The sequence below is a fragment of the Ahaetulla prasina genome, chromosome 5 (genome assembly GCF_028640845.1).
Source record: "Ahaetulla prasina isolate Xishuangbanna chromosome 5, ASM2864084v1, whole genome shotgun sequence".
Classification (NCBI taxonomy): domain Eukaryota; kingdom Metazoa; phylum Chordata; class Lepidosauria; order Squamata; family Colubridae; genus Ahaetulla; species Ahaetulla prasina.
The window spans coordinates 56,552,589-56,566,531 of record NC_080543.1 but is presented as its reverse complement, the minus strand read 5'-3'; the positions used below and the strand labels follow the sequence as shown (position 1 = coordinate 56,566,531).

The 13,943-nt window shown below is 36.9% G+C and overlaps 1 protein-coding gene across 11 annotated transcripts in view; it reads right to left on the bottom strand.

Moving 5' to 3' along the window:
* ITSN1 (intersectin 1) overlaps nucleotides 1-13,943 on the bottom strand; it is a 104,271-nt gene that overhangs the window by 54,686 nt on the left and 35,642 nt on the right. For 10 of the 11 annotated variants that reach the window (XR_009155564.1, XM_058186893.1, XM_058186892.1 and 7 more), the window contains 4 exons: nucleotides 7,501-7,601; nucleotides 4,990-5,053; nucleotides 4,143-4,280; nucleotides 593-708 (listed from right to left, as the gene is read on the bottom strand). Coding sequence is in view for 10 of the 11 variants with exons in the window: in XM_058186893.1 (XP_058042876.1) it covers nucleotides 593-708; nucleotides 4,143-4,280; nucleotides 4,990-5,053; nucleotides 7,501-7,601 (419 nt within the window). In the remaining variant the exon portion in view is untranslated. The remainder of the gene's footprint in view (nucleotides 1-592; nucleotides 709-4,142; nucleotides 4,281-4,989; nucleotides 5,054-7,500; nucleotides 7,602-13,943) is intronic. The other variant, XM_058186895.1, reaches the window with a different exon arrangement.

Below are 13,943 nucleotides of genomic sequence, written 5' to 3'. Positions count from 1 at the left end.
TGCTATCAAATGGAAATTGGCCTCCAGCAAATAGATACTATCAGTTATGATTTGTGGAGCAGTAATTGGTTTACTAACATTGGAATGATGAATCACACAATAAACACCTTTATTAATAAGGACTCCCAAATCGAAAAAATACTCTGCATGATCTTCATGATGCCAATGCTATTATAGTACAATTCTTCCTGTTAGTGCAAAAATAATGTTGGAAATTCTAAATAATGTTGAAGAAATCATTTTCATGGCAATTTCCAGGAGTAGCATCAATCTCAATCTGCTGCTAGACTGTTTCTGAACAGTTGCATTGCCATCATGAGGATAGTAAAGCTAAGATGAAAAATATTATTATTGACATGACCTCTGCAAATATAGTTTTTGTGTTCTATTTTACATAATCTCTTTGGGGTTTTCTCAAACCAACGAATACTGTAATAAAGGGTTCTTGGTTCAAATGCAACCTATGTATCACACAACATAATTACCATAAAATACAATATATTTCTTAATTTCAAATAAACTCTGGTTTTCCAGAATGTAGTATCTTTTAAAAATAGGCATCCCAATTTTACTCATTAACATTTTCACTCACCGGGCAATTTCTTTTCCAGTTGCTGCTGTTCTTCTTCTAATACTGGTTCTTCTGGTAACCGCTGCTCTACAGACATTGAACTACTGACAGATACACCACTGCCAGAACGAACTCTTCTATCAATAAAGAATACATTAAAATATATGCTCACACACAAAGCTACTGTTATTCATTCTAATATTGTCATTTTATTTCCTACCCAACTATGCAGATAACCAATTTAAAGGTTAAAGGTCAAGATCATTAAACCTAAATAAACTGCAGGGCAGGACATTCATTGGAAACTATTACAATGGATGGATTCAACTTACAAAGCCATTTGATTGAAACAGTGATATAACAGTTTTGTCTGCAACAAGACTATATGTGTTCATGATTTGGTAGTGAACAAACAGGATGAACAAGCAAGAACAAGTAAGTAAGTAAGTAAGCAAGCAAGCAAACAAGCAAGCAAGAACATGAAGCGAACAAGCAGGAACAAGCAACATAGAACTGAGACCTGGCAGAGGCAGGGAAGCAATGCTGCCATCTATTAAATCTGCCCATATAGTTTGCAGATTCTGCACCAATAAGAATGTCAGAGAGGGAAGGTGGCATTGATCAAGTGTAACATCTCATCTATGACAGAATACCTTTCTATACAGTTACACTTTAGGGAAAAGCTAGGAATCCTTTTGTGTACCAGGGTAAACCACTAGACCAAGCAGCAGCTCCACAGGAAATTTGTGATTTATTAAAGTAGGTGATCCTGGTACACAAAAGGAGCCCTAGCTTTTCCCTACAACATAACTGCATAGAATTTGTTTTAGACTTAACCATATTTATCTTGACACACTGGAAATGGATCTGGCCTATCTTCGTCAAGGTATCTTCGTCAAGCCAAGTCAATTGGCTGCATTGCTGTTCTTGAGGATCCCTTCCTGAATTCCCAGACGTGGTTGTCAACACACATGGTTGGTCATATGTTAGACCTGGTTTTCATATCTTAGTAATTGCTGTGTGATTTGAATGTGAGGGACATAATGATCTACCATTTGTAATGATCTGATCATTTTCTGATCCACATGCTTTCCTCTGCCAGGCTGTACTCATTTGAATGACCCACACCATCTGTTTTCTGAAGTAATTGGGGATTTCCCCAATGATCTAGCAGGTAAATTGTTGATGGCCTAATTCAGGACTGGTGTGAAGTGGCATTTTAAACATTTGATAAAGTTGTTCCAAGAGACTTTTCTTTCTGGCTGAGTTCAGGTGGCCCTTGGTTTTCCAAGGGCCTCTGGTAGAGGAAGAGAAGCAATGCCCATGATACAGAAGAAAGCTGAGACTGAATTTAACCAAGTATGTTGTTGTTAGTTGCGAAATCGTGTCTGATCCATCGAAACCCCATGGACAATGTTCCTCCAGGCCTCTGGAGTCCATTTAAGCTCACGCCTACTGCTTCAGTGACTCCATCCAGCCACCTCATTCTCTGTCTTCCCCTTTTCTTTTTGCCCTCAATCTTTCCCAGCATTAGGCTCTTCTCCAGTGAGTCCTTCCTTCTCATTAGGTGGCCAAAGTATTTGAGTTTAACCAAGTATAGATACATGTTTAAGTTGGGCCTATGGTGATAAGGCAGGCAAAGCCTTCTGACTCCTCCTCTCTTATTATCTTTCAGGCTGCCATCCAGAGGCCCTATTTGATGGTCAACTCACTTGTAAAGTGCTGCTCTGCTGATTTATCATTTGACTGCTCTGACATGTTTGCCAATAACGTCACTCAAATTTGCTCTTATGTAGACACTACTTGACTGAAGTCTAGGTGATGACTGGGGCCCCTCTTGGACTCTTTGGATAACTTTGGATTTCGCTGGATTTGGGAGGCTGTCTCATTGTGGGAGGGGTCAATACTGGCAGTCTTTATAAAAAGTGTGTCAGCCCTGGAGGCCATCTTTTCTTTGGAGCTTCAGGGCTGCCACATTTAGTGCCTGGAAAAACAGGAGGGGAGATTTGCAAGGAGTAATAAAGATATATAGCCATGACAATATTCTTTTCTCTGGAAGTCAAGGACGTCCAGCCTGCACCTGGATGGGAGTCACTGGGAGCTGTCTCCAGTTCAGACAGTGGATTGATTGGATCATGTGACAGATGCCTGGGTGTAGGGGATGGGTTTTTGACTTTCTTTTGGGTGAGGAAAACCTGGGAACTTTCAGATTCAAGTTTTCCCAGATGTGCCAATATGACATCTCTAATAAAATGGATCTTTGAGGAACTGCTAGCCTCTGAGTCTTCTTTAGTTGGGGGTGTTACTTGGAACCCCAACAAAGGGATTGGTTCATCTCTTCTTTAAGAGACTCTAGAGATAATAAACTAATACAGTCCAGTCTCTAATCTTCATGTTTTGGTAAAGTTTGTTCAGATGCTGGATTTATGACCAATTACAGGATCCACTAGAAGAAGCAGAATATGTGGACTCTTCAGTCAGGATTCAAATCCAGGTACAGGACGGAGACAGCATCAATCACTCTAATTAATGAACTCTGTTTGGTCCAAATGATGTTCAATTTAATAAATTAAATTTAATAATTTATTTGACAACTACATGAAATCCTAAACAGGCTTAAACTTAACAGTAAGATAGAGCTATTGTTCCTCTATGGTTGTTTTGCCTTGATATGGGATTCCACTGCTCTTGAAGGAGCACGTCCAAAATCTGAGGGGCTTTTTGCTGGATCAGCAGATGGAGGTGGTAGTGGAGAGGGGAGGCTTTGCTTCAGTCTTGTGTGCTAGCTGCCCCTTCACTTGCGTCATGAGGGCCTGACTGCCGTGGCCCAAAACCTGCTTGATTTAACTGTTATAACAAGCTTTACCTAGGTCTTCCTTTAAAGAACCACTCAAAAGCTTCAGTTTTTGTAAAATTCAGTGGCCTGTATTCTAACAAATGTTTGCCAGTGGAGAGACATTACACCTGCCTTGTGAGCCCTGCAATGGATTATTAGTTTCTGGATGCAATTTAGCATGCTGGCTTTAACCCATAAATTATGGCTTGCTGGCTTGTTTGCTTATTCCAAAGTCTTATATGGCTGCCCATCTTGTAAAAAGGCTGGGTAGCTTGATATCAGTTTATCTGCAGATAAACACATCTCCCCATTAGAGTCAGCCTAATTGTGCTGCATTTACTGGTTAGGGGGCCAAAACCCATAATCACTGTATTTCTATAATGAGGCTGAGCCTCTCAAATAGCTTTCCACTGGATGTTAGTTTGTCCCCAACCTTATCTGTCTTCTGGAAAAAATAAAAAACAGAGCTTTTCTTTGGGATTTTTTTTTTTCGGGTGGGGCGGGGAGATACTGGGTATTACATTTTTGGGTTTTATGTAGTGACAGTCTGTTTATGATTGCAGAATAATATAAATTTGATTAATAAATTTAGACAAAAAACCACCTCTCTAAACTAGAAGAAATGCAAGCTTGGATATTATTTTTACATAATAAAGCTATCTAAAGTACAGCAAAACCATGAGTAGAATTCCAAAGATAAAATTCAGCATCAAAATGAAAAGCTGTAAATTTTACCTAAATGAAGGGGGAATATATTCTGGGGATAACACAGGTGGCAATGGCTGTCCTGACATAGCCATATCGATTAAATGCATAGCTAGAATAAACTCTTCTGCTGTCAGTTTTCCATCTTGATCAATATCTGAAAGATTCCTATTGGGTGGGGGAAAAGAGTTAAGTACATTTTCAGTATTTCTTTTTCTATTAATGCTAAACTAAGAAGAAGGAAGAGACTTAGTGCTCCCAATTACCTTAGTGCTCCCAATTACCTTACTCAAGATGTACTCATTAAATAATCTGTGCCGATGCATATACAGCTTTTTCCATTTCTTTTTGCATTTAATCCCTCCGTCCTATTTTCTTCTTGGCATCATATAGCTATTATTAAAGATGTACTGCTCTTTATTTCCAAATTTAAAAAGGGGATTTGGAAGAGGAAATATATGCACAGCGCACCTGTTGGCTTTTATCTTTTCCTGGACTTGCATGGTAGCTATTCAAGCCCAAGTAAATATGCATATGAATCAAGAAGATGCAAACAATAAGCTCACACTCATGCCAAAGCACTTTCTCTGTAGCTTTTCTTATATCTTTTTCAGCTTCAGATCTAAAGTGAAGCTCTCCTTTTATATTTGTAGCTCTTTTAAATTGGGAACATGGTGATAATTCATATTCTGTTACATAGGCAAGAGAACATTAAGAGGTATGTTTGGAACAAATTCTAAAACAATTTATTGAAATAAGTATTTTTCTGTTCAAAAGTCTATCCTAAAGTTTGTTGATAATTTAAATCTGAAATAAAGCAAACTAGTGAGATCTGGAAAACAAACTGATGATAAACAATTTTATGAAAAATATTTACCATATTGTAGCCAACTGAGCCTGTGGTAAACTTGACTGCATAAGGATAGTTCTTGCTTGTGGACCTAGTAAAAGGGAAACATGCTACAATGATATATATTTTAATACAGAATTTTTAAAATGGTTGCCTTGATTTTATTTATTTTTATTTATTTATTCAAATTTAGTAGCTGCCCAAGTACAGTAGACGCTGATGAAATATTTATATATAGAAAAGAAAAAAATATTTTCTATTTCAAAGAAATATAAAAACAACTCTTAATATCTACTTTCCTGAAGATTATCAACATGTTTTAATGGCAAAGGGAAATGTTTCTAATTGATGGAACAATTACTTCTACAGCTTTGTATATTGCATTTTATGTATGTATACATAGAGATATTTCCATTAATAAAACTTGTTAGTTAAAAAAGGTGCTACCGTCTGATTTCTGCTGCTATATACTAACATGACAAACATTTCCATATTATGATTTTTTTGCACAGGGCCTCAATAAAAGGTATAGAGTGTACACAGGATAAAGGGGGCTCACATATCAAAACTAAAACTATTTTAGAAAGGTAAGAAACAACAGTGATAAATGTAATTCAAAAGTGAAGTGATAACTGCTCTAGCTATCTAGAAACAGATAATCTGCAAATACTGCTCCATTCCTGAGCATCACATTCTGGATTAGTTGACATTCTGAACATGTTTCAGAAGAATTTTGAATCTGAACATGTTTCAGAATCTTTATTATGTTAAGAGTTAACGCACTTCATGTATACCATATTTCTTTTTAAGAATATTGATGAAAGTTAAGGAATAAGAGACTTTCTTTAGAGCTCAATTTCTACGAATAAGTTAATAATAAGTATTTATAACAGCAAAAAAAAATGAAAAGGGACATATATCATACTGCTTTCATATGCACAGCATAGATTCACAGTCTACTATTATGATTTGCAATTGAACTATTACTGTACCTCAGTAACAGTAATACTTAATTTTATTTCATCTAACCAAACTATATGTTGTAATATTGAAATAGTATTGGCCTTAAAAATATTTCATCTAACAATCACAATAAGGGAATGGAAGCAACAAATATACATAAACTTGCCAAAGCACTTGCAATAGTTAAACAGCTCTAATCAGGTTAACATCTTGTTAGAACTCAATTTGTTCATCCAGTCTGGCCAATCCAGACTGGTCCTCAGCCAAAAGTTCCCTTTTGTTGCCTTCAAAAAGAGATATGACAGCAGGCCGTCTCTATAATAGCTCCCACCTTATGGAATATTTCCCCATGGAAGTCAGTCGAGCAACCATTTTGCAATAATTCTAGAAACAGGCTAAAACCTATACCATACAGTTTTGATCCTTACAGGATTATTTTTGTTTGTGCTGATTATTTTTTGGTTTTGTCTTTGTTTTTATGTCCTGATTTTATGCCTTTAGGTTCTTTTTGCTAATGTTGTAGGATGCTGAGCAGTGGTGAAATCCTCTGCAGATTGTCACCAGTTTGCTGCCTGCTGATGAGGATGTGCAATGCTCACCAAAAGCACGCTGTGTGCACACGCATGCACAGTGCATGCCAAAAGCACGCTGCACACACATGCAGTGTGCCAAAAGCACGCTGCATGCACATGTGCAGCGCATGCCAAGTGTGCACCAAACATGTACTTCACACGGAAAAAGGAGGCTTAACAAGGTAAATAGAACAGCAAGGGGGGAAACAGCTGTGCTAGACAATTTAGATTCACTAGAAAGCAGGATTTCCTGCTTTCTAGCGAATATAAATCATGTGGCACAGTTGATCATTGGAAATACTGGTTCGGATGAAGTGGTAGCTTTTTTTTTTTTACTACCCGTTTGCCCGAACTGGTAGCTTTTATCACTACTGGTTCGCCCAAACTAGTGCGATCTAGTAGCATTTCACCACTGCTGCTGAGTCTCCTTTAGAATTGCCATGGGTTGTGATTACTGTAACAATAAATAAAATGCTTTAAAAACTGCATTATTATTTTTTCTTAAAAGGTGAGATATTGTTAAAAAAGCGATTCTTGTATTTGACCAGAAAGACATTACCACAAACTGCTCTATGGAAAAGACAATTTTAAAAGTGTGTTTATCTAATACTATCAACAGGATTCTTAATTTAAACTATTTATATTGGTTGCAAGCAGCTATAAAAAATTTTTGGTCTGAAAGATTACAGGTAAATAAATAAATAAAATAGATGAATCAAATCAAAATCCCACATTGCACAACAAGATGCTGGCTCACTTTTATTTCCCTAATAGTTAGCATTCAGAGACATAGTGCTTCTAAATCCAGAAGTTCCCCTTCACCAATATAACTAATATCTCATTGATTGGCATGACTTTTTAACTGCTACATTTACACAAGTTCCGAAATATTTAGCAGAATTAATCAAACCAAACATATTTTAAAACTGAATATATTTTAAATGTATTTTATTTAAACTGAACATAATTTTGAAAGTGTTCATTAAAATGCATGTCCTAGTACCTGTTAAATGTCCACTCATTGTTTTATCATGACTATTGAATAGCTGCCTGTATTTTAGTCTTGATGACTGAGGAACAGCCCACTCTACTGCCGGAGATGCACTGGAATGATAAAACAGAAAATAAACCACAGTTCCAAGAATACTAAATTCTAGATTAGATTTTTTTAATGTAATTTTCTCTTTGTTCTTTAACATTTTAATACCACTAAAGTGTCACTTGTGTTACCATTTTACATCTATCTTGGATCAATAGAATATATTTCTGCAAAGAGGGATTAGCGCTGTGAAAACACCTTAAAAATCAGCATACTGCTCACTAAATTCTTTTAAAAGATATATGTTCATTTTTGCTTTCTGTAATGCGGTTTTTTACAGTTCTTTTAGCATTATGCCACAAATGTTTGTTATAATGAAACTTTCCATTAAATGTTCCTTTAATATATATATATTCATAATTTTCTCTTTTTAACTACTTGGATTTTTCTTTATCATAATTATCTTCTCCTAACAATTTTAAAGCATCCATGTTTTCAATATTACCACTGCAATACATGAAGAGTAGGTAGTTTGTAGTAAGATCACATCATTAAGATCACATACTTATCACAAAAACTTATTAGTAGTTTAAAAAGTACTTGATGTGAAACACAGATTAAAAGCTTAACATGATGTCAAAAAGTAGGTCACATTTAGAACTATGAGACCAGTTCAAGACTCAAACCATAACATGCTTCGACATAATACTTTCAACATTCTTTCTTATTCCTACTATTTGGCATTATCCTTTCCCAATCTGTTCTACTTTTTAAGTTTCCAAGTAAATTAGATTTGAAAGAGACCATTTAGCAGTGGTGGCATTCAAATAATTTAACAACCGGTTCTCTGCCCTACTGACCGGCTGGGTGAGTGTGGCCAGGGTGGGCATGATAGCACTCAGCTTCCTGCAGCACTCTGCCAGCCAAAAGGGGGCACGGGGGCTAATTACAAAATGTGGGCTTTGCTTTGTGACATCCAGATCCAGCGAGCAAGGGGTGTGAACTGCACAGAAAATACACTTTTGTTTGGTTATGAAGAAATATCCCCAAAGTCAGATGTACACTAAATGTGGACTGGCTTTTAGCTACACACCTCCCCAGCAAACAGCAAATGTTGAAGCTCCAGGTAAAGAGGATTCATTTTAGGATGAGTAACCACAGTTTGCATGTTGATGGTTCCTAAAGGAATCCTGGCCTCGTAGACGGCCTCCTGCACCAACCTGGAAGCCAAAACGGGGCATGCGGGGGGAGATGACTCCTGGAAGGGCAGGGCAGGACCAGCCAGAGGTGGGATTAGCCACTTCTGTGAACTGGGCAAAAAGTTAACAACCGGTTCGCCTGAACTGGTGCAAACCAGCTGAATCATACCTCTGCCATTTAGGCTATCAAATCAAACCTTCCCCTACTTAGTGCCATAATCCAAATTAAAATCTCTTGGTCAGTAGGCTATCTAACCTCCACAATGATAGCTGATTTTACTGTGAACCTGCTTTTACTGCTCAAGTTGGTTTTTTTTTTCATATTCCAATTGGAATCTTCCCTTCGGTAATTTTGATTCCATAGAACAGGGCCAACATGTTTCTCTTTAGTTTTCTCAAGCTTAATATAATCATTTCTTTTAAGTTCTTTTCATAGGATTTATTTACTAATCCGTGGATATCTTTGTGGAAGTTTTTTTTAATGTGTTCTAGTTTATTCTGAATCTTTTCTAAAATGTGATACCCATAGCTGGATTTCAAGGTAAAGTCTTACCAAAGCACACTATACAATTATTTCCTGTTATTTGAAAATAATGTTCTTATTGGTGCAACCTAAAATAGACTTTGCTTTTTTTCCTACAGCCACATCATTCTACTACCTCATTATCTGATTGTAGTCAACCACCATTCCAACCTATTTTTTTATAAGTGTTCTTATCAACCCATAAATCTTCAATATCTGTGCATTTGAATTTTTGTTTAAGTTCTTTGTATTTCTCTCTACTAAAATATTTTCATATTTATAGATTTTATAAGACACTTATAGATTTATAAAGAACATTTCTCAAATATCTCATCCCCAGAAGATATCATCCTTGTGTATCTCTAGCACATATGTCATATATTTCACAACCTCTCCAACACCACGGGGTCCAATATTTGAATATCTGAAAAAGTTTTCTGGGAGTACTGTCCCATCTATCAATTATTTTCATAGATATGATATTTTGTTTGCATCAACATTAGTTGAAGTGATTTAGCAAGCTGTGTGTGGTTCCCATCTTCTTTTAAGCTTTGTATAAAAACACATTTCTTTTATTCATCTTTTAAAAATTTTCTGAAATATAAAAGGATTTTTTTCAACATTATAGCCATTCCTTTTGTAAATGAAGATCTTAAGAAATTAAGTATTCTTAAAAATTGGCAGCTATTCAATCAGTGGTGCGATTCAAATAATTTAACAACTGGTCCCCTAATGACTGGCTGGGTGGGTGTGGCCAGGGTGGATATGACAGCACTCAGTTTCCTGCAGCACTCTGCCAGCCAAAACGGGGCATGGGGGTTAATTACAAAATGTGGGCTTTGCTTTGTGACATCCAGATCCAGCGAGAAAGGGGTGTGAACTGCACAGAAAATACACTTTTGTTTGGTTATAAAGAAATATCCCCAAGTCAGATGTACACTAAATGGACTGACTTTTAGCTACACACTACCCCAGCAAACAGCAAATGTTGAAGCTCTAGGTAAAGAGGATTCATTTTAGGATGAGTAACCATACTTTGCATTTGAAGGTTCCTAAAGGAATGCTGGGAAACTCTGTATTTTAAAGCAGCAGTCTCCAACCTTGGTCGCTTTAAGACTTGTGGACTTCAACTCCCAGAGTTCCTCAGCCAGCAAAGCATACATATGCCGCCAAACAAAAACAGAATGTATCAATTACCACTGCAAACAGGAGGAAGAGTTGTTACACACAAAACCCAATCGTGCCTTCTATAATTTCATAAACACCAAACTTAAAGACTCAAAAACCTTTCCACCTCTAAAAGGGCCGAATGGTGAAGATTGTAATGATGATGCCATTAAAACTAATCTCTTCAACACTTTTTTCAGTTCAGTCTTTGTCAACAGCAATGGTATCTCCCGTTCATTTCCTGGTTGTACCTTATCCAATTGCAATGATCTAATCCACATTGATTTTACTGAAGATACCATCATAAGAGCACTATACAAACTAAAGCCATCTCTATGTATTGGTCCTGATGGAATATGTGCATTCTTTCTTAAAAAGCTTTCTTCTGCCATAGCTGAACCTCTAAGCACCATTTATGAAGTATCTTTTAGAATGAGCTCCTTACCTGACATATGGACATTAACAACAGTCATACCTATCTTCAAAAAAGGTGACTCCGGCCTTGTTGAGAATTATAGACCAAACTCTCTTTGTTGTGTCATGTGTAAAGTCATGGAATCCATCATAAACCAATCCATTACCCTCCACTTAGCGACAAATAATCTCTGATAAATAATTTGGTTTTAGGAAAAACACTGCAAAAACATCTGGATCTCTCAACTCAACCAGGGCAAAGCAATAGATACAATTTACATAAACTTTTGTAAAGCCTTTGATTCATTTGTGCACGACAAACTACTTCTGATACTAAAATCTTATGGCATTTCTGGACCCCTGCATAATTGCACTCTGGGAGTTGAAGTCCACATGTCTTAAAGGGACCAAGGTTGGAGACCCCTGTTTTAAAGAACATTTGAGGGAGGGATGTAGAATAGCCCTTCTCTGCCTGAGGCTGTAGGGACCTGGCACCAATCAAAACACTTTTTGTGAAGCAACTGATCAACACTGACACAGTAAGCCACTAGTATATGAAAATAAGAGCAAACCACTCCCTTCTAGTACTGATTTTGTTACCTAGTTTGGTAATGAAACATCTGCAAGAAAACCATCAAGCTCAGAGAGCACCTTGGAACCCACAGTTCAACTCTGGGCTACAAATATTCTCTTTTATCGATATACACTTTTTGGTTAGAGGCACTCAGAGCCTGCATTATATGAAATCGCTCTCAGTAGATTTAATTCTAAATTTTGATATGGTTTCTGTAAATAAGGAATGTAGAATTCTGAGTATTTGATCCTTCATACATATATAAAAAATACAAAGCTAAGGGATAAACAAATAAAAAACAGATTTGAAAAAAAGAAAAGGCTCAGGAAAGAAAAAGAGCAAAAGTGTAAGAAAGAAAGAGGAAAAGAAGGAAAACTGAAGATGAATAACTTTCAACTTTCTTTGTTACAGATATAAGTAAAAAAATATATAAAACTCTTACTCTAAGATGAACATTTGTCTACATTATTTCCATAATCCCTTATTTAATCATCAAAGCCCAGAGCAACTTTTAATTTCAGTTTCTCACAAAAAGTCCAGTAATGGTTCTTAAAGCTTTAATCACTATTTCTTATCGAAACCACAACTGATTTATTTAATTGCACCAAACTCTAAATAAAACAGGAATGGAAAATCCTAAGCTCTTGTTTAGACCCATGCTTCTCAACTTTGGCAACTTTAAGGTGCATGGACTTCAATTCCCAGATTTCCCCAGGCAGCATGAAGTTTGCCCATCTTAAACTTGCCAAGAAGCTGATCTACAGATAGGGATTTTTCCATTCCTCTTTTACTGGTTCCTACTTACTTATGAGCAATCATAATGCAAAAATCCCCATTCCCAACTCACCCCACAGTAATGATCACGCAAAATCCCCATTCCCAACTCACCCTTGAGCAGGGGTATTGGACCCTTCCAGCCTCCTGCACCAAGCTGGAGAATCACAAGCTGGAGATCCTATACCATTTCAGACAAGTGACTGTCCAGGCTCTTTTTAAAAACCTCCAGTGATGAAGCACCCACAAACACCTCCCGGAAGCCAAAATGAGGTGCAGGGTGGGGGGGAGGCATGATGCCCCACGTGCCTCATTTTGGGCCTGGAAGTCCTCCTGCACCAACCTGGAAGCCAAAATGGGGCACACAGGGGGAATTCCTGGGAGGGGCAGAGCGGGTGGGACCAGCTAGAGGTGGGATTAGCTGGTTCTCTGAACTGGTGCAAACCACCTCTGTATTCATACCAGTAAGAAGATACTATTCAATATTATATGACTTTTGTCCCCTCAAACCTTTTATATTAATAGAATAGAATAGAATAGAATTTTATTGGCCAAGTGTGATTGGACACACAAGGAATTTGTCTTGGTGCATATGCTCTCAGTGTACATAAAAGAAAAGATACGTTCATCAAGGTACAACATTTACAACACAATTGATGATCAATATATCAATATAAATCATAAGGATTGCCAGCAACAAGTTATAGTCATACAGTCATAAGTGGAAAGAGATTGGTGATGGGAACTATGAAACGATTAATAGTAGACACTAATTAAGAGACACTATTTTCAAATCAACTGTCTATAAAGGAAGGTACATCATTACCATTATCCATATAGTTTATCTGCATTTTTAATCTTGTTTTATTATATTTTAGGTATTGAATCTGTGATTTCTTTTACCATCTCCTTTATGTTCTTTAGAAGAATTGCAATGTGACACTGTTAAACCATAGGCAATACGCTGAACCCATCAAGAGTTGTAGAAAAGGAAAAGGTTCCTAGATTTTCCTCCAAGTTGTTGTTCATGGTGAATTGAGGACCTGTATACTGCACGAATCAAGAAGAGGGCCGTGAAAATATTTACAGATCCCTCACATCCAGGACATAAACTGTTTCAACTCCTACCCTCAAAATGACGCTATAGAGCACTGCACACCAGAACAACTAGACACAAGAACAGTTTTTTCCCGAAGGCCATCACTCTGCTAAACAAATAATTCCCTCAACACTGTCAAACTATTTACTAAATCTGCACTACTATTAATCTTCTCATAGTTCCCATCACCAATCTCTTTCCACTTATGACTGTTTGACTGTAACTTTGTTGCTGGCAATCCTTATGATTTATATTGATATATTGACCATCAATTGTGTTGTAAATGTTGTACCTTGATGAACGTATCTTTTCTTTTATGTACATTGAGAGCATATGCACCAAGACAAATTCCTTGTGTGTCCAATCACACTTGGCCAATAAATTGTATAATTGTGAAGGGCAGCAATCTTTCTCCCCACCAATAACAAAATCTATGTTTAATATAAATAAGTAATTAAATATTCTCTGGTAGAATTTTGGAAAAAGTGCAAAGAAGAGCAACTAAGATGTTTAAAGGCCTGGAAACTAAAACATTTGAAGAACGGTTGCAGGATTTGGGTTTGGCTAGTCTAGAGAAAAGACTGGTTGTATTGGGGGGTGGGTGCACTGAGGGAGCTCAATCAATCTCATTGGACATATGTTGTGCACTGACAATAA